Genomic DNA, 19,907 nt, shown 5'->3' on the forward strand with positions numbered 1-19,907 from the left:
AAAAACAGCCAGAAGTTTCAGAAAGTCAAACTGCATGGAAGTCCAGCAAACAAAGCTATAAAGAAGAAATACTCATCCAGACAGGTAGGAGGGGCAAGGCAGGGGCAGAGAGGACGCAGTGTGGTGGTGGCAGCAGCAGCGGCGGCAACGGCAGGCCAACAGAAAGCGCAGTCACACATTTTAAAATGTCAGGAGAGACACCTGGGGACCTCACAGTTGACAGTCCCAGCACCAGGGAAAATCAGGCCTCATTGCTTCTGACTGTGCAGACCAGTGGGGGTTGGGGTGGAGGCAGAAACTGCTGGTCTCAGCAGACTCCTCTTGTTTAAAGGGCCACCACGGTCTTAGAACGTCCGCAGACCCACCCACTCTGGGAACAACGGCCAGGGCAGCAGCTAGAGGGGTGCCAGTCCAGTGCGGAAGTGGGAGAGGTGCCTGGAAAAGGGGCGAGTGCTGGGCAAGCGGCATTGTTCCCTCTCAGACCCCTCCCCCGCATACAGCGCCACAACGTGGTGAAACAGGTCACCCTGTACTGATGAATCCCTAAGGCTCCGCCCCTTACAACGTAACGCTGTGACAGCTCTACCTAAGACACAGAGGCAAACAAACACAGGAGCCTGTCAAGATGAGGAGGCAGAGAAGTATGGCCGAAAAGGGGAAATGGATCAAGGTTGCAGTGGGAGAACTAAGTGGAGGAGTTAGCCAACCTAACAGATGAGGAGATAGTCAACCTAATAGACGTAGAGTTCAAAAAACTGGTGATAAAGATGCTCACAGGCTTGACAGATATGTTTTAGTACAGCAAACATGTAAGGGAAGAAGTGAAGACTATGCTAAATGAAATGAAGGAAAATTCACACAAAACCAATGGTGAAGGGAAGGAAACTGGCATTCAAATCAATGATTTGGAACATAAGGAAGAAAAAACAGTCAACCAGTGCAAAACAAGGAAGCAAGAATTGAAAAAAATGAGGAAAACATCCCAAATTTTGCGAAGGAGTTGGACATACAGGTCCGGGAAGCATGGAGGGTCCCGGGCGAGCTGGACCCAGAGGGGACCACACCAGGACGCATCATGACTGAGATGCCAAAGATGAAAGATAAAGACAGAGTCCTGGGGGGCAGCAAGAGAGAGGTGGAGAATTGCCTACAGGGGGGTGCCTGTAGGACTGTCAGCTGATTTCTCAGAGGACACTTTGCAGACAGGAAGGGACTGGCAAGCAGTATTCAATGTGATGAAAAGCAATCTACATCCAAGATTACTCTATCCAACAAAGCTATCATTTGGAATGGAAGGGCAGATGAAGTGCTGCCCAGACAAGGTGAAGCTAAAGTTCATGATCACCAAGCTATTATTATATGGAATGTCAAAGGGACTTACTTAAGAAAAGGAAGATCAAAACTATTAACACTAAAATGACAAACTCACAACTATCAACAACTGAATCTAAAAATTAAAAACAAAATCCAACTAAGCAAACCAGAATAGGAACAGAATCATAGTTATGGGGATCATTTGGAGGGTTATCAGCTGGGAGCAGGGAGGGGAAGAAATGGGGAAATGGTGCAGGGACTAAGAAGCATATCGGTTGGTACAAAATAGACAGGGGGAAGTTAAGAATAATATAGGAAAGGGTGAAGCCAAAGAACTTGTATGCATGCCCCATGGATATGAACTAAGGGGTGTGGGATTGATGGAGGGAAGGGGGATACTGGGCAGAGGGGAGCAAAGGGGAAAAAAGTTGGAACTACTGTAACAACACAATAAAATATACTTGAAAAAAAAAACTACTTTAACTTGAATTGTGAGTGTTGATAGTTAATGGGGATGCCTTTATTCAGTTCTTCTGGTTTTGCAGGTTACAGTGAAGTTAGTGTGTAGATTTGACCCGTCTTCAACTTTAAAGGCCTGAAATCAGCACTGTTTTCCCAGGAAAATCCACTACCGTGTTGCAAACGCTGCAAAGATTTCTAGTTGTTGGAAATACAGCTAAAGAATTTCATCTCATGGCTCTCATGTGGAATTCCAAATGTGATCCATAGTGCTACATTATGTATGACAGCTTTAATACAAGAATAGAAACATCCCTAGACGACAAGATAGAGTGAATATTCAGACTTCTGATCACAAACCACAAGCTACCGCAGACATTATTAACTTGTAAATTCCAGACTCTATAAATTGTTGAAATTTACGAAGAAGTCCTTTGAATGTAATATCAAATGCCAAATGATAATCTGTTATTAAATATCTTCAGGTAATGAAGAAACTTGAAAAAATTCAGATATTTAACTTGCTTTAGCAAAAGCTCGTGGTAACTGGCTGAAAGTTAGTTTGGGTTGGTTAATGTTGTTATCTGGTTCTTAATCCCCAGAAAGCCTATCAGATTAAGGAAGGAACTATGCTTTTTTTTTTTTTTAATGTTTAAAAATCTAAAACTTATTATTCAAAACTCAGTTGCCACTAATATAGGCTAGAAGGTAATGATGTGAATCGTTCTCTACTTAGAAATATATTTATTTTTCCAACCTAATCTCACTGAACACACACACACACACTCTGTTCACCAACAGAACCCACTAATTAAGAGACTTTCTCACCTTTCTCATAAGTTATTAGCTCTGTTCACCCTGCTGCTTGGGAGGAAGAGGAAGAAAGGCCAAAAGCATCAGTTTACAGTGATTTATGGGATTATATTGCCAGCCCCTCTCTCAGATGTTAGTTAGCCTAGTTAAAAAAAAAAAAAAGCCAACAACATTTCTTGATGGAGCAGATGCCATGACTTTGACCCTTACCATCAACTCTCAAAATTAATTTGTTGCTATAACCACGTGGGACTCATGTTATATTTTTATTATTGTGGACAATAATAAAAGGTTCCCCTTGAGTGGCCCGTAATTTCCTGTATTCATTTTAATAGAGTTGATTTGGAATTAACTCTGTAAGAGTAGATATCATAATCTCCTGTGGCTACTTAATTTATTTGAGAGTATAAGAATTTGGTATTTTAAGAGTTCCATTGGTTATAGTTTGCCAGACCAAACTGAATAGAAAGCTCTCTGTTTATAATATTGTACAATGATCAGAGCTGGGTTCTATGTCACTGCCAGTTATTCTTGCTATCAATTTGTTTTAGCTCAGCTTTGGTTCTCTGTGTACTTGACTGTAATGTAGTGAATATATTGGATTGGGTTGTTAGTTTAACAAGCTCTCTGGAGATCAGTTTCATGGTGATGTATGTAGAGATATGGTAGGTGGCTTTAAAGTTATTTGCATATTTGCCAAACCTACAGAAACTCATTCATTAGGAGTTTTACAAAGGATAAACTCTAAACGTACAGATGAAGTAAAGTTTGCATTTGTAAGCATGAGAGTATTAATTCATGGGTCCCAGCCAAATTTCTTCAGGGGGTTTTGATTTGACCAATTTCTCCCTTCTCATAATTTTACTAGGTGAATTATTTTATATTCTTTTAAAAAAGTATTCTGGTGCTTAAGCTGTTATTGACCCTTGTGCTCTGTGTAGCTCATGGTGTTGTGGAAACTCGGTGATTGTGGCCAGATATTGAGCTGGGAGTTAAAGAAATTGTTATCAGAGACTGGAACTAACTGGGCTATTAATATTACATTGTGCTCAGCTGGTTTAAAAATGTACACTCATCTCCTTCTTTGACTGCCCCAACCTATTGCATCAAAATTTCCAGAGTCAGGGTCTGGAAATCTGTATTTTAAAAATGTTCCCTTGAACTCTCTGGATTCTGAAAATGTTCTAAAATTTTTATATGATAGTCATTATGAAAAGGTATATATGTTTATACTCTTCAGGGTGTACATTTAAGATCTGTTCACTTTTAGTGTTTTATTCTCTTATTGTTATACCTCACTTAAAATTTTTAAATAAATGTACATCAGTCTCTTGATTAAATCAAGCAGTTTGCAGTGGTCTTAAAGAATGCTTTTAAGTGCCCCATCTCCACAGAGTCATAACCCAAGAGTGGATGACAAAGTAGGTCTTGGCCCGAGGGAGCATAAAATCTGGTGAAAGTGTTGATACATAATATAAAATTGTATAGTTTATGAAGTCTTTTTGTATAGGTGATTCTCATCAACACTGCGGCTTATGGGGAGTTTTGCTATCCCCAATTTTTGTTAAAGAAACTGAAGAGTTCAGGACTTAAACTGAGTCTTATACAAATGCCTGTTCTTTTCCCAGAAATAAGAATGCAAACAAATAAACAAAAAACAAACTCTCATGGAAGCAGAAGCTATAGCATATTTATGGAGCTACAAGAGGTAGTTCCCAGAAGAGAATTCTCAAAGGTGTGGGGTCTGTATAAGGGTTTCTGCAGTTCATTGTCTCTCCGTGCTGCTTGTTTTCACGTCACGGTTGCCCATTTGGATCTCTGGGATTTTAGTATGTTAAACTTTCTCTGGGGAATGTGACATCTGTAGAAAAATGCCTGCTCTTTTGGTCTTTCTAACTTTTAATTTATTCTTACTTCATTTTCAAATTCTTGAGGAGTATTTCCAGTTGATGCTGGCCAGTGATGAATATTCTTCTGGGTTACATTTAGCATTCATTACTTGTTCCATATTCTTTGACACTTGATGATTTTTGATCCAGCTCTTTATTGCTGTCATGTATCGTTCTTTATTTACACAAATTTTATCCTCCTAACAAGCTTATAAGCTCCCTGAGCATTAGACTAACCCATGGTGGCACATAGTAGGAATTTGCTAAGTGCCCTTTGACATTAACTATGTACTTACTTAGTCTTTCCTCCCTTTTTCCATTCTCCTCTGTGGCTTCTTACACCTACTAAGATTTGCTGCTGTTATGGCCTTGATACAGGAAAGCATGGACTAACAGTGAACTCTTAAGTGGGATTTCCAGGTCCCTAAACCCATGGATCTTGGTGGCATGAACTCTAGGAATAGGTCTCAGAGCTCTCTCATCTTTCTTTCCATATCAATGAGTAACTTCAATGATATAAAGTCTTGTCATAGGTGACATACCACTCTATCAGTTAACCATGTTTACCTTTGCTAGTCATAGTCACCTGGGGAGCCTTTTCAAAATATATGTGTAACATTTGCCTGTGTGTTCTATTCCTTTATGATCATCACCACTGCCTCTCCTAGGGCATATGAAGAACTGCTGGTCTTTATGTTTATACACTAACTTCCTATTTTGGAAGGTAGGGCATAGTTGGTGGGGTATTTTGAGGTATATATCAATACCAATTTAAGAATTTGTTGGGGGTCTTGAATCATTGCTTTTCAAGCCTTTACCCACCAACTGACTAATATATATATACACACACACACACACACACATACATACATATATTTCATATATATATATATATATATATATATATATATATATATATATATATATCTTTTGCATACTTTTGAATTATACCTGTCCATCAGATCTCTGAGCTTTCAAAAGATTCCATGCAGGCCCTCTTCATAGCATATTCTTATAATTTAACTAGACATTTTTTCTTGGTCAGCAATGCTTTCTTTGTATATTAAAATGATCTTTATTTCTTCTGACAAGCAGTTTGTTTTTCCATAGGCACCCCCTCCCACACCCCAGCCTTATGTAAGGCTAGTTTTGAAATAAATTCAAAGGTGGGGTGATCACTGAGATCAGCCTAAGAGAGAGTACTTCCTGCTTATGCTTTGTGGAAATACTCATCTCCCCAAACTTGTGGGTAATTTCTTCTCCCCTGGATTGAAATTCTAGTCAAAATATTATTCTTTAACTTCTTAACATTATGTGAGACACAGTTTTTTTAAAAATGAAAAGCATGTCCTAATGTAGAAAGAATATAGATCTAAACTGCTGAACTAAGGTTAACCTACCACTAGTACCACCTTCTCCATCCTTTCTACTACCCCTCTTATGTATACTTACAGGTTGATCCTGCATTTTTAGGTTTCTTTTTATCCAAGATAGCAGCTATGGGCATGGAGCAGAAATGTCCTGACTGATGTGCCTGCCTTTCTGTTTCTAGGTGGGCCATGCACAGACACAGCTCATGTCTCGTTAATCACACCTACCAAAAGATCCTGTGGTACAGGTATGTACATCATGCTCCTATCTGGATTCGTTCTTATCTGAATCCTTCACAGAAATTAGCTACTGTTTTTAATGTGGTGTTCTTGCCAGGGTGCTCTTTAATTTCTTCCATCAGTTTTGAAGTGGTTTATTATGTGCTTAATATTGAGAGTGGCATGTGAGCAGAGGTTGAAGTGATGCTCTTGGAGGTCAGATTGACTGAGTTAATGCTGACAGCTAGAACAAAGGAGGCAGACAATTTACCTACTTTCTAATGTGTGAAGAATATTAAAGTATGAAACATACATTGTCCAGTTTCTCGCATGTGGCTAATTTGTCTACATCTTGGACTTACTAAAAAACGTTATTTAAATAATGGGGACTGTAGAGTGAAAGCAGTGGTAGTACAGATTAATCAGTGTTGTAGCTTGACTGTTAGACTATCCTAGAAGTTTTGGGAAATTACATTCTCTTTTTTCTTCAAGCCATAGGATATGCTAAAATTATTCTTTTTAGATACATGAGGTCTCCCAGAAATTTTTGCGCATATGTGACATTTTTATTAAATATGAAGTCATGAATCTTGTAGCTCTCTTAAAGCAGTCATAATGGCCATTGCTTCCTTAGCCTATAGCTTAATTTACTTTTAAACGATATTTGCCTTTCCAATAATGCTTCCTGCTATTTAAAATATCTCAAGGATTATATTTGGAAGAGTAAAAATAATTATATTGTTTTTCAAAAGGTCACATTCAAAGTATTTTTCATAACTTAAAAAGGACTTTTTAACTTTTCAGGAAAAGTAGCACAAACTGTTCCTGTGTACAGACTAACACTGAAACCTCAGCCCCTTTAAATGCTCCTAGTTTTGATACTAAACCTCAAAAAGGCCTGTCCTTGAGCATTCTCTAAGGAACCTCCAGGTATTGAACTCTGAGGAACTTGATTTTACTCTTTTGTTCCAAATGACCAGTTTTGAGGCAGGGCTGGCTTGCTCTTACCCCTGCTGTCGTCAGCACCCAAGCTGCCCTGGGCGGTTCCTGATGGAGGTGGAGGAGGACTGTGCCCTGGAGTGAGACACCGTCCTGAGCAGCCAGTGGAAGTCAGAGCCTGAAGTTTGAAAACATTCAGAGCCCTTAGATTTTACGTCCAGAACTTCACACGCGTAGTGCACTTTAATCTGTCTTCTTTCCTCCCAGCCTCGGCCCTCAGGACAAGGGTTGCTGTTAGCACTGCCGGCTGTTCAGGTGGTGGTCAGGGAGCGGGCCTCTCGCACACGGGCCATCTGTAGAGATTTAGGAAAGAGGCTCTTGTGCTCAGCTTAGACACTGACACTGGTAGAAATTCTTTGCTTATCATGTACTTGTGTCCTTCATTTTCTAGGCAGATCTGTTTTCTTCTCTTTCCTCCAATACAGATTTATGTATCTAAAAATAATGATAATATTCACCGCTTGCTAACTGTATTACCAGACACTATTCAATATGCTTTACATGCATGCTCATTTAATCTTCAGAATGATTCTACAAGAGAGTTATTCCTCTTTTACAGATGACAAAAGTGGGTACTCAGAAAATTAAGTACATTTCCTGGGGTAATATTGCTAGTAAGTAGTAGAACCAGGACTTGAACACAGATCTTTCATATACTAAGGCCTGTGTTGTTTTGCACAACATCATGTTACTATTTATCATATTGTATTATAAATACTCCTAGCCAGACAGTGGAAAAGTATATCATTGAATGAAATATGGAGAAAGAGAAGCACAGATTTAGAAATACAGCATGTAATGAGTGTTTAAAATATGAATTCTAAAAGCAGATCTGATTTCACATCCTAGCCTTGCCTCTTACAAAATGTGATTTTTAAGTAAATAAGTTAACATCTCAAAATTTGTTCTTTATCTATAAACTGGATAATAGATCTGTCTCATAGGTTTGATGTAAGAAATAATACACATGAAGCTTACATAATACATCTTTAATGGTAATTACTATTATAGTGTAATCTTACCGTTAAAGATTATGTGTATACAGTGGTCAGCCATTAAATGCTGTGGCTAATACATCAGTAGGTGATTTAGTTGGAAAGGCGAGTAGATTAGAAGTATCAAAATCCATTGCTAAGCCTAGTTTCATTAATTGATTTTATGTTAATCACATTCTTTGTTGCATTTCAGTATTATAGTAGGAACTGATGGCAATATTTTTAGGTCTCCACAAAGTGATATGATAAGCAAGGAATTGAGCCCTCAGTCACACATTTTCAGGCATTCTTTTTGGTGACTACATACCTCTTAACTAGAAAAAGATTGAGAATTTCTGGCTTGGGAGGAAATTAATGCAATGTACAGGTCATCTTCTAAAAAGCCTGAAGGAGAGTTGAGATTTCTCAGCCTGGATATTACAGGCCATCAAGTTCAGCCTGTTGCACTTTTGAAGAAGCCTCTCTATGTCCCCTCCGGCTTCTTGAGCCAGCCTTACTGCCTCAGCCTTAAATGATGGCCCTGGCCCTGGAGGACAGAGCTTCCTGATTTATAGAGTAAATTGAATGATTTGCTTTAAAAACCGCAGGTTCACTATCTTTGTCTCCATCTTCCTGTGTGTCTCGGTGTCAGCAGGTTGCCCACGGTGGGGATTCTGAGCATTTTCTAGGAATCATCATCAATTATAGTGCTATATTACTGGGTTTTTTTTATATTCCTTATGTCTAAGTTCCTCAAGAAAGGACTCATACCTCTTAACACACGCTCTGTGGTGCTTCTACCATGAGGTGCACAGTAACAGTAGCTCTCCCAAAGATCTGGAGCACAAGGCTTCAGGCGTAGAGATCCGTAAATAATTAGCTTACAGTGTTATCATTTATTCCATTAATCTGAATTAGATCTTACCAACTCCTTCCAAGTTAATCTATTCAATATAAAGTTGGACCTAAAGCAGCTTCCAGCTTAGTCACGGTATGTGTCAGGGAAAGGATACTTAGGCTGGAATATAATCATGTAGTGGTTCTTTAGGTCGGTGGTCTCTGAAGAAGGGTGTATAATGTACAGTCTCTGAGATATGGGGAGAAAATGTAGAAGTTCTTTATCTCAGTCTTTTAAAATTTCTATTTTGCAGGTTCATTTTATAATTATGTATTAGTCCATACTTACAGTTTAAAACTAGCAAATGCACATATAAATATATACATATTAACAGTATATAGCCAAATATCTTAGGTAGGAGTATACCCTCAAAAAAAGGTTGTGACCTTTTTAGTCAACAGCTCATTTTCTTTTTTAGTAGATTAGCATTAGGTCCATAATTATAACCCTGAGTGGTTGATAAACATCTCTATGTTTCAAGGGACTACTGTTGATCAGAATGTATTGTAATTTAGACAGGTGGAAAGCAGTGTACAGTGGCTGATCTACAACCATCAAAGTGAGAGAGGGAACTCTTTAAGAAATTGCTTTGTGTTAATTGTAAGTCTAAGGAGCAGATTGCAAAAAGGAGTAGTAGTGGCACATGAAAGAGCAGTGTGTGTTTGTGAACTAGGTGAGGAAGCCCTTTCTTTAGATGGTCATGCCTTTTGGCCACAGAGCACTATTAACAGTTGAACTCAGTAATTTTTAGATGGGAAAAAGAAACAGCAGCAACATGATCATTTTGGTATTTAAAGCAGAGAAAAATTAAGTGATGGTATGTGTGGCTTTGTAGAGTTCTGGGATATCTGTAGTCAGCAGAGTTGAAAAAGGCTGGCAGGTCCCAGGTTGCTTTGGTTAGAGTGTGAGAGTTACAGCATATCACACCTTCAGATTCCTAGAGAGAGCTTATATTTCTTCAGAGAGCTTTGACTCTTTTACACGTTCCCTTGTTAATTCTCACAATATTCCTGCCAAGAGTGAGAATATTGTGAAGGAAAAGAGTTTACGTTCCTTGGCAACAAACCACCTTTTGTCCATCATCTTTTCTAACTATCAAGTGATACCTTAAACCAAAATGTAATCTGAGCTGCGGTCATCCTTTGGAGGCAACTTTATTTGGAAGATATTTGGGTATTTAGGTGAATATCTTAAGGAAGTTATATTTTTATGTTTATAGTGCCTTGTGGAAAAGGAGGGAAGCCTGTTACCTTTTCTTAGAATTTTTTTTATTTAAAGTCATGTTATATAACTTTTTTATAAGACTTATTTGCAGAGAGTCAAAGCAAAAGGAGTTATTTTGTATTTTATTTATTAGAGCTTGCTATTGGTGAACTTTAAAATTTAAGGTGTGATGGACAGCCAGAACCATGTCTTATCTTAAATTTCCTTGAAGAAATAGCTTCTCTCCAATGGGATCCTTGAACAGTGACTAACATAAGGACTCCACTCCTTCCAAGTGGAGTATTAACCAATTCTTAGCTCTAGGCTGTGGGTTGAATATATCAAGGGATAGACTTTTTAGCATATGAAAAAAAGGAAATTGATCCTTCCCTATTTGCCCTCTTAGCCCCCCGCCCCCATTTTATAGTCCCTTTATTTCTGAAGTTAAAATTAAAAAGTCATAAACAAGCTTACAGACTTGATGGTACTGTCTACAGAATTTTGCTCTACTATATCTATACTCACTGTTGCTCTTCTTCCAGCAAATATGTTGAGTAAACAGTATTCTCTCTGATAGACTTGAAAAATGGTGGTTTTAAAATGCTATTTTTGTTGTTGAAAATGTGAATATAGTTAGTAGACTCTCAAGTAAAATAGCCATTTGTGGGGTCATAAGGGAGCTGTACTATTGCCTGAGATGAAAGCAGATGGGACTAGAAACTCCCATTAAACACCAGGGCAAGTTTTTCCAGAAAATATAATCTTCCCACTTTATAACAAACATGTTTAATTCAATTTATATGTCCTTTGCCTGCTTTTTTCCCTCCTTTCCTTCCCCTTCCCCTGCCCCTGCCCCTGCCCCTTTCCCTTCCCTTTCCCTTTTCGTTCTGTTCCAAAAGCACATGCTTATCTTTAGGTCACCTATTTTCCTTTCAGCATGATGAACAGTGACATGAACTAGATAGCTTTGTATTGTTCATTGTTTCCATTCCCCCTCACCCCCCTTTTGTTTTTAAATATCACTTCTTTCAGGCAACCTGCTTGTGATATTTGTCTGTTTTTATAAAGACAAGAGAATAAACCCCCTTTCACTTGGGAGTTAAGAGAAGATTGATGTGCTAAACACTTGCCCACCAGTGTTCAGAAGCCACTTAAAGGGGAATGTTTCATTGTTGTTATGTTATCATGAGGTTTATATAAGATCTTTTAAATTGATTCAGAAGCTAAAGGGTGGCAGTGTTAAATCAGAGGTGGCCCCGTAAATCTTAGAAATACCTGCAGTTGTGTGTTTTATCTCCTGGTAGTGTCAATACTCATGGAAACATTTCAACCAGCACATTTAATCCTAGAGACTCGAGTCAGTGACTACAAACTGTATTGGTCAGTATTACACATTGTAAATGACTCTTCTAGGAAGGACCCTAGAGCTTTAAAGGAAGGTAGCTTTGGGTGTGGTTCAACTGTATAACTCAGTTCTTTTTTTAAATTCTTTTTTTTTTTGGTCCTTAAGGTACAGCTTCTCCTTCCGGTCTGCAGTATCAACATTTGAGACAGAAAGATAAAACTTTGACCTCCTTATGTAATATGCAAGTTCCCATCAGGAGAATATTAGGAAAGATATCAACCTTTCATTTTTTATTAGCATTTAATGTAACCATTGAAGAAAGATCAAAACAGTAAATCTGTCATGGCAAGGAAAAAGTACAGTGGTACCTCGGTACTCGTTAATTTGTTCCGGGACTTAGGACAAGTGTGGAGGCCGATGAGTACCAAACAACGAAGCATTTTCTCTTGCGGGGCAGCGTCGTGACTCACACGAGCTCTAGTAAGTGCAGCGAGTCCCGAACAAGTGCCAAGTGCTGACACATTTTTTTCTCATCAAAATATAACGAGTACAGGGTTTAACGAGTTCAAGCTGACGAGTACCGAGGTATGACTGTATTTAAAAAAGTTTTATCTTGTGCATTCATCATCTTGTGTCCTGAAGGCTTTTATTTGATTTCTGGGGTGGGGGGGTAAAAAGAATACCAAATATTTGGCAGTATTGCAATAATTTTTCTAATCTAAAAGGTGCATCTTATGTTTTACCATGAAAAAAAATAAAAAGGAGGCATAGGTGACCATGGTATCCCAGTGTGTGTTTGCTGACAGCATGTGGTTTGGGGCCATTTAGTAGATAACTGGGGAAGGGAAATAATGTGCTACATAGTTTTTCTTGGGGTTTTTTCTGTAAAAACTTTAATCTGCCTGAGTTGTTGCTTCTATTAAAGACTAAAATGAGGTAGCAAGGCACTAAAAGTTAGATGATTTGATCTCAATATGTAAATGATGGCAGGTGAGTTTAAAAGCACCTCATACAATGTATAGATTTCAGAAAAGGTTGGGGAAAATGTATTGTTTTTCATTTGTGCCCCTGAATGAGAGTGAGGTCCCATTACCACCAGTCACTGTGTTCGTGTTACAGGCTAGCTAGACATGTAATATGTGAGTCTGCTGAACTTGAAGTCATTGTCTTGTTTTACAGGCCTTGCTTGGTCTTCACAGAGAGAAGCAGCGGCTTCCTCTCTGAGAACAGGCTGATATAACTGAATATGAAGCCAGGATGCCAGTGTTACCAAGAGGAATTTTTGCACTTGAAGGATAAAAATGCACTCTAGCATAAAAAGGAAAAGACTGTGTGATGAGGCTTATTGCTATTTTCGGTGTGTGTGGATATGAGAAGCCTAGGCTGTGGTGTTGAGCTGCTCCCGGTTTCCTTGCTTTGTGCTAATTCAGTTTGCTTGGATCCTTGAGTGCAGTTACAACTTGAGGTTTTTGCCTTTATGGTCATTTGTTTTACCATAGCTTGCACTCTTACCAAGGAGAAAGCCCGAACTTCCATTAATTAGCTCTTCTATTTCTCCACTGGGGCAAAATGCCTGAGCCAACATTATTTAAAAAGGATATCAAGAGAATTAAAAACCCTTCTCCTCCTTTGAAACTTTTCGGATTATTTGGTGGGAGGGATGGGTCTGGGGAGGGCATGTCTTTTCAGGTGCTGCTCCATAGCATGTGTGTGCCTGTTAGAGGGCAGCATGTTAGAATTGTAGTTTTTCCAAAGCAGTCTTACCAGAAGGAGCAAGATAGAACAGCCACAAAGCTGCATTATAAATCATTGGGGCCTTGCAATGATACTGCCCATTAAGGACACTTTTTTTTTTCTTCTTCTTTTCTTTCCTTTTTGCCCTACCCAGTTCCTGGCTGTGCTAATAGCACAGCGCATCAAACAAGGCTGTAAATAAAAGTTATTACCTAATAGGTAGGTGCTGAAGTGGAACGGACGGAGCTGAGGCATGGAGGCCTTACTACTGCTCATCGGCAATTATAAACAGGATAAAGTGTCTGGGACTTTCGCTGATGCAGTGAGGGCTAATAAAGGCTGGGAATGACACTAGCCCATGATAGGATGATGTATGCTGATGGGTTTTTACTGCCTCATCGTGCTGCTTGCTTCCAAGACAAGTTATGTTATCCGTTTTCCTGCTTGCTCATCTATCTGAGAAGATAGTCCCATTGCCTCTCCTACCAGCAGGTGGACTGGCATTTCGTCCTTATACCTGTGTCAGCTTCTGAGGCTTGTGAAGACAATTCAGAAATATTTCATAATCTTGCCGAGTAAAGCCGTAATCTTATTGTGTTGCCTGCTGTTGTGAGTATAGATCACACCTTCAGAAGTGATTGTTTATGTGGACTATAGGACCAGCTGAGGTACTGTTAGCCAGCCAGTCCAGTACTTTATTCAAAGACCATTGTGACAATCTTGTAGTGGATTCTGTAGTGACATGCAAAAGAAGTGGTAAACATGTATCTTGCCCCTGGGAGCTTATACCAGAAACAAAATAAGTACAGAAACATAAATACAACTAATTCAGCTATAGAGAGCAAGAAATGTAACTAATGTTTGTTTTGAAAAGTGAGGACAGGAGGGATCAATTATGCTAATCGTTATGAGCAAGTATAATACTAATGTTGTCTTTCTCTTTTAAAGAATTAATCTTCCTGGTGGAATGCTTAGAATTTAGTTCCTTAGAATAAGTAGGAGTGATAAAGAAATACTTGAATGTGGAGGGAACGTCTATAAGTAGGACTGTGGTTTTTAGTGAACAGAAAACTGCAAAAATGACTTGGTAGTACTTTTGAGTAACCTTCAACTTTGGTCAATCGACCTCACTAAATCACAGCAATTAGATCTTAGAGACAGGAGAACTTCTGTAGCAGAGCCACAGAGGAATGCTTTCAAAGGGGTTTACATACCAGTCTCCAGTCTAGGAGTTTATGAGCATTCATGTAGTACAGTTGTTTGTCACTTGTGCCTTTAAATGAATACACCTTTATGCAGTGCATTCAGAACTATCAGAAGACTTCTGCTGTTTGAAAAATTATATATTTTTAATGGAGTTCTTTGATGCCTTAAGTTATGTATAGGTGTACCTCATTTTAAAGAAGCCTGATATATAATCATATCAATATTCGTCGTCGGCAGCCGTCCGTCTCGAGAGACGATGGTGTAGCTTCTTCAGAGTCTATCTGCACCGCCAAGAATGGCTGTGCAGTCCGACTCGGGAGTGACATGGTATCTGTCTCCTCCCGTGTTGAATCGACATCTTGCGATGACGCTGAAGCTACAGAGCCTGGGCAGGGTAATATGGAGGGTCTGCTGTTGCCCATGCAGCAGACCCCCCCTCTCTTCGCAGCTGAAGGGTCCAAGGGAAAGACGGAGTCGATACAGCTTGGGTTCAGGTGCGCCGCAGGAGTTGCCGGTGTTGACTACAACGTCAAACCGCCTTAGGGACTCCGGCTCCGGATTTTCTGTCGGGGTTTACTCCCTTAGCCTTTCCCCTGAAGAGGTATGCCGCAAGGCAGCGGAGGTTTTTTGGAGTCAGAGTTTTCCTTCTCTGATGTACCCTGACCGGAAGATCGAACCAGCGACACTTAGCTCGCAGGCCGACGCTCAATCCACTGAGCTAAACCAGCCAGGGCACATATCAATATTACAAACCAGATAAACTAAGAATTAATGTTACAGGAGAGTCCTTCAGTCTATAAAATGTCCTGCCACTGGGTTACGGTGGATGGGTTTTCACTTTTGCATATAAAGTCATATTTGACTTACCAAATAATTAATTCCTGCTTATCCCATTTATTCACACAGTGTTCTGTGGGTAGTGGCCAGTAGAATGGAGGAAGAGAGAACATGAGAAAAACATTAAGAAAAAATAGCAACAGGATTTGAATTGCCTGAAGAAAGAATGTGAAGTTATAAACATGGGGAACTGAGGGAAGAAAGATGAGATTGATGGCAGGGAAAAGAGTGGGAAGAAACACTGGTTGAAACTATTTTCAGTTCCTGATAAGATAAATTTTAGGTTATTTTAGATAGTCCTGTAGAAAAGTGTAAAAATAGGCCTAGTTTGGAAATCAGACTAGAAACAGATTAAAGTGGGTAAGGGGAATGAATACAGAACCACAAGGAGCTAAGGACTGTACTTAGGGGCTGGGGAAAAAGCCAGGAAGTTGACAAAGCTAAAGGAAGGAGAAAGCTTCATACAGGAACACGAAAGATGCACGAGAAGCAGGGCCAGGAAACAGGAGGGCTGAGGGAAGCCGGTGCCTGTGGCCGGCAGAAGGTCGTTGAAATCCTGAAAGGAGCCTGGTGTAACGTGGTGGGATTAAAAGCCTGATGAGAGGCCATTACAGAGGCACTTCATACCAAAGAGAGAAAAGCAGCAGCAGATGGAAATCATTCAGTTTAAGGAGTTAGGTGAGCCATTAAAAACCAATTAGTGGTGGTTGGAGGGAGAAACAGGGTCAGGCACTTATTGGTATGGAGGTAGTTAGGATAGGGAAATAGTTTGTCCTTGTTAAGATATAAAGGAAAGGTACATGGGAAGAGAAAAGCTAGAAAATATCAGGAGAAATAGAAGAAAGACAAAAGCAGGATTCTTTGGCAGCAGAAACCTAGAAGCATTAGTTCCTTTCAAGAGTATATGGAAAGAGATACAGAGATAGATCAGTACATTTTCTCTTTTCATGTATAGACGGCCGAGACAAGATGAACTAGGGAAGGCAGCCTAGAAGGTCATCATTTTCTGAATAACTAGATAATGCCATCAGCTGTAAGTAGCAGCAGAAAACTGAGGTTGTAAGGAGAGGATTACCGTGGACTGAGGAGGGAAAATAGGATTTTTAAGTAGTAGCTAATCCAAACTGTCATTGAATAGTTTAAGTGTACATGGGGCCAAAGGAAGGCTTCCTCTGGCTACTACATTTAGCCCAAAAGGAAAGAGCAAAAAGGGAACAAGTGGTGCTCATTTCTTCCTTTTCAATTATACGTTTTCATTTTTCAAAAGTAACATGTGGCAGCAAATCGTAACACAATAGTTTTTAAGAGAAAGTAATAGTCTAGAGGCAGTCCCACTCCACGAAACTGGCCAGTTGCTCTCTTTAACAGTTTCTGTTTTAATATTTTTTATCCTGTGGATTATAACTGTGGAAGAAAAAAATTCTGGTATCCCTACTCTTTAGATATCAATTGGTATGAAATAGAGGGTTTAGCTCACACGATTTCTCGCCTCAGTGTTTGGTATTTGTGTTATTTGTTTTTATTCTTCTCTTTCTTGATCCATCAACTTTCAGCACCATCTCTTGATGAGGAACTAGTACCTCTGATTAGAAATACTTCCTTGTCATAGTTCCTGTCAGCTGTACTTATCACAGTTTTTAACTTCACGTTCAGACCTATAGCCACAAGCAAATCTTCCATGTTCCATCCATAGGTTGTTCCCAAAAATTGAAAGCCACTAAGTGGCATTTACATTATTATGACTCTGTCAATGTTATTCCCAGCCAGGAAGCCATGTTATTTGCTAGTAATAGATTTCTTTTTCTGTGGCTCTAATGTCACAGTCCCTGGGCCACTGAAGGAGAATGTTCCTACATCAAAGCCAAATTAGTTTTTTGTTATCTTTCATCAACTGCTCAAAAATCATGCCACATTTTAGTTTGCTTTGTATTTGGATTGTAACTTTCATACACTTACTTTTCTTGGCATTTGTAATTGCCTCTTTTTTCCTTGCAATATTTGGTTTTATGTCACTTTTTTTCCTAACCTGTTTTTATACTTTTTACTCAAGATCTCCCTCCTGGAGCCCACCATCTTTCTGCTCCAATCTGGACTAGATGTTCTATAATACAGACATTGGACCTGCTAAACTGGAGATTTTTCTTTTAATTCCTTTCTCATAGTTTCAATGGCCTCTGTGTTCTGAGTAATATTTGCTTTATCTTTCAACCCTTCTTAATTTTTTTAAATAAAGATTTTATTTATTTATTTGTAGAGAGAGTGAAGGGAGGGAGAGAAGGAGAGAAACATCAATGTGCAAGAGATACATCGATCAGTAACCTCTCACACGCCCCCAACTGGGGACCTGGCCTGCAGCCCAAGCATGTGCCCTGACTGGGAATCGAACTGGCAACCTTTCAGTTCACAGGCCAGTGTAAGAACGGTGTTGCTCAGAGAACCATGAGGAAGCAGCAAGCAGAAGAAAAGAAGTTTATTGAGGGAATTAGCAAGCGGGGAGGAAGCCGTGCCGCGAATGGCCTGACTCTGGGGTCCTAGTGAAGGAGGGGCTGTTTTATAGGAGGAAGAAAAAAGAAACTATTGAATTCAGTCGTTATCTCGCAGCTGCAAGTCTAGGGCTGATCAAGACCAAACGGAGCTCGGGTTTATGCACCCCACTATCATGGGAAACTCCCAGGCAGCTGCAGGCGGACGGGGGGGAGGTGGCGGCATGGGAACCGAGGCTGTCAGCCAGCACTCAATCCACTGAGCCATGCCAACCAGAGCACAACCCTTCTTCTAACAGTCATACTTTGTGAGATTGTTCTTGTCCCCTGAAGGTTTCTTTTTCACAGTATCCCATTCTTATTTATGAATATAATAAATATTATATAGTAATATCTTCTGAATGTATTAGTGATTAGACTTGTACTTTTCTGTTTGCCGATTTATCTGTGATTGCCTTAGACCAGTTTTTGTATTTGTCTTAGTCTTATCTTCCATGCTTCTAGTGCAGCTTGATTTTCTCTTGAGTTTCAATGGGTGGAGAGAGTGTCTACCATGTCTCTTTTTTCATGGGAATTTCTACTGGGGGCTCTGTGTGGGATGGAGTAGGGTAGCAGTCTTACCTAGCAGGATTTATTGTGAGGAGGTTGAGAGCCTGCTGTTGAGGCTCCTAAATGGAGGAGGAGGACTTAATGTGAGACGGTATAGAAAGAGCTTTGCCTAGATGGGTCATTCACTTTCTTTATAGAAGAGCTATCCAGATTTTTGCCAAGGAAATGTAGCCTGCTACTAAGGATGGGAGATGTAGACTAGTACAGTTGTTCTGCGTATATACTTTCAGTGGACCCCCTCCTTTCTGCTCTGCTTCTCATTCTGCATTGCTTGTCACATAGTGGCTGCCACCCCTGCAGTCACCAGGCTTCAGCCGCAGCCCATTCCCATTGCTATCAGTGTCTAGACATTTGTTAAAATCTGTTGTTAATTATGTTAAACACAGTTTATTAAAAGTACAGTGGCTTTGGTTCATTCTTCATGTTAATTTTGTGCTTTTATTTCACTTGAGTCTGGGGAAGGGTCAGAGGAAATGTGTTTAGTCCTCTTGATCTAAAAGTTATCCAGGACAAAGTCAAGACTGTGCTTTCTGATATAACCATGGGTGAGAGATAAAAAGAGAAGGGTAGCCTCAAGAGAATGTTGTGGTTCTTGGAAATCTAGAAGACGAGAATGTACACAAGTTAAACCCTAGCCCCGAAGGGAAGGAAGTGTAGAAGTTGGTAGTTGAGAATGTGGGCTCCAGAGGCAGTTTATGTAGGTTCGCATCCCAGTGCTCCCTTTTACCAACCACATCACTGGAAGAATTGTTGAATCTCTCTATGAGCTTTGATATTTCTCTTCTGTGAAAATAATAGACCCAATCATAGAGGGAAATAAGACAGTGCATTTAAAGCACCTAACATGGTACCTGATAAATCCTCAATATGTAATAGAGATGTGGACAGAGGGTACCAGGTGATCTGAATGAAAGGAAAATGAAGAGAAACTTGAGGGAAGATTGAGGAAAGTGAGAAAGAACTCACACAACTCAGATAGTCCATTCAGAAAAAGAGACGGAATCATAAACTGATAATGAAGGCTGGAAGCCAAGCAGATGGGAGAGTACAGACATGGAAAGGAAGTGGAGGCCAGTGAGATCAAGGGAAGAGGGTAGAGCAGTCCCTGACTCTTATCTGAACAGGTGATGGCTGTGAATGACAGGAAGCCCAGAAAAGTGGGCATCAGAACTGCAAAGATCAAACTGTTCTATTCTTTTTGTTTTGTTTCTAGGCCTTGTTTTAGAAGTAAAATTTTATTGTATGTATTGGTGGAAAGTAATTTTTACAGAGATTTCACGGGTTTGCCTTCTAAAAAAAATTAAGACACATTTCCTGAGCTTTTCTCTACAGTTTTATTCTTAAAATTGAGAACTTCTTTCTGGGGAAAAACACTTTAGGAGCCACAGAAGGATGATAGTTTTCTTCTGGTTAAACTCTTGATTAAAAGACTTGCTGTTGCATCCAAACCAACAACATGATAGAACTTTAGCCCAATAAGTTCACTTCTTTATGATTAAAAATCAGACAGTTTAACCTTGGAATTATTTTTGTCATGGGGGACTTCATATTGTGA

The 19,907-nt window shown here is 39.6% G+C and overlaps 1 protein-coding gene across 4 annotated transcripts in view; it reads left to right on the forward strand.

Annotated features, from left to right (window-relative positions):
* Window positions 1-19,907, forward strand: part of ZFAND3 (zinc finger AN1-type containing 3) — a 347,078-nt gene that overhangs the window by 279,377 nt on the left and 47,794 nt on the right. For 3 of the 4 annotated variants that reach the window (XM_090282336.1, XM_090282335.1, XM_090282338.1), the window contains exon 4: window positions 6,028-6,093. The exons of the other annotated variant lie outside the window; for it this stretch is intronic. In XM_090282336.1, coding sequence (XP_090138462.1) covers window positions 6,028-6,093 — 66 coding nt within the window. The remainder of the gene's footprint in view (window positions 1-6,027; window positions 6,094-19,907) is intronic. 4 annotated transcript variants of the gene reach the window in all.

Source organism: Furipterus horrens, unplaced genomic scaffold (assembly GCF_987537825.1).
Source record: "Furipterus horrens unplaced genomic scaffold, mFurHor1.1.pri manual_scaffold_6, whole genome shotgun sequence".
NCBI lineage: Eukaryota > Metazoa > Chordata > Mammalia > Chiroptera > Furipteridae > Furipterus > Furipterus horrens.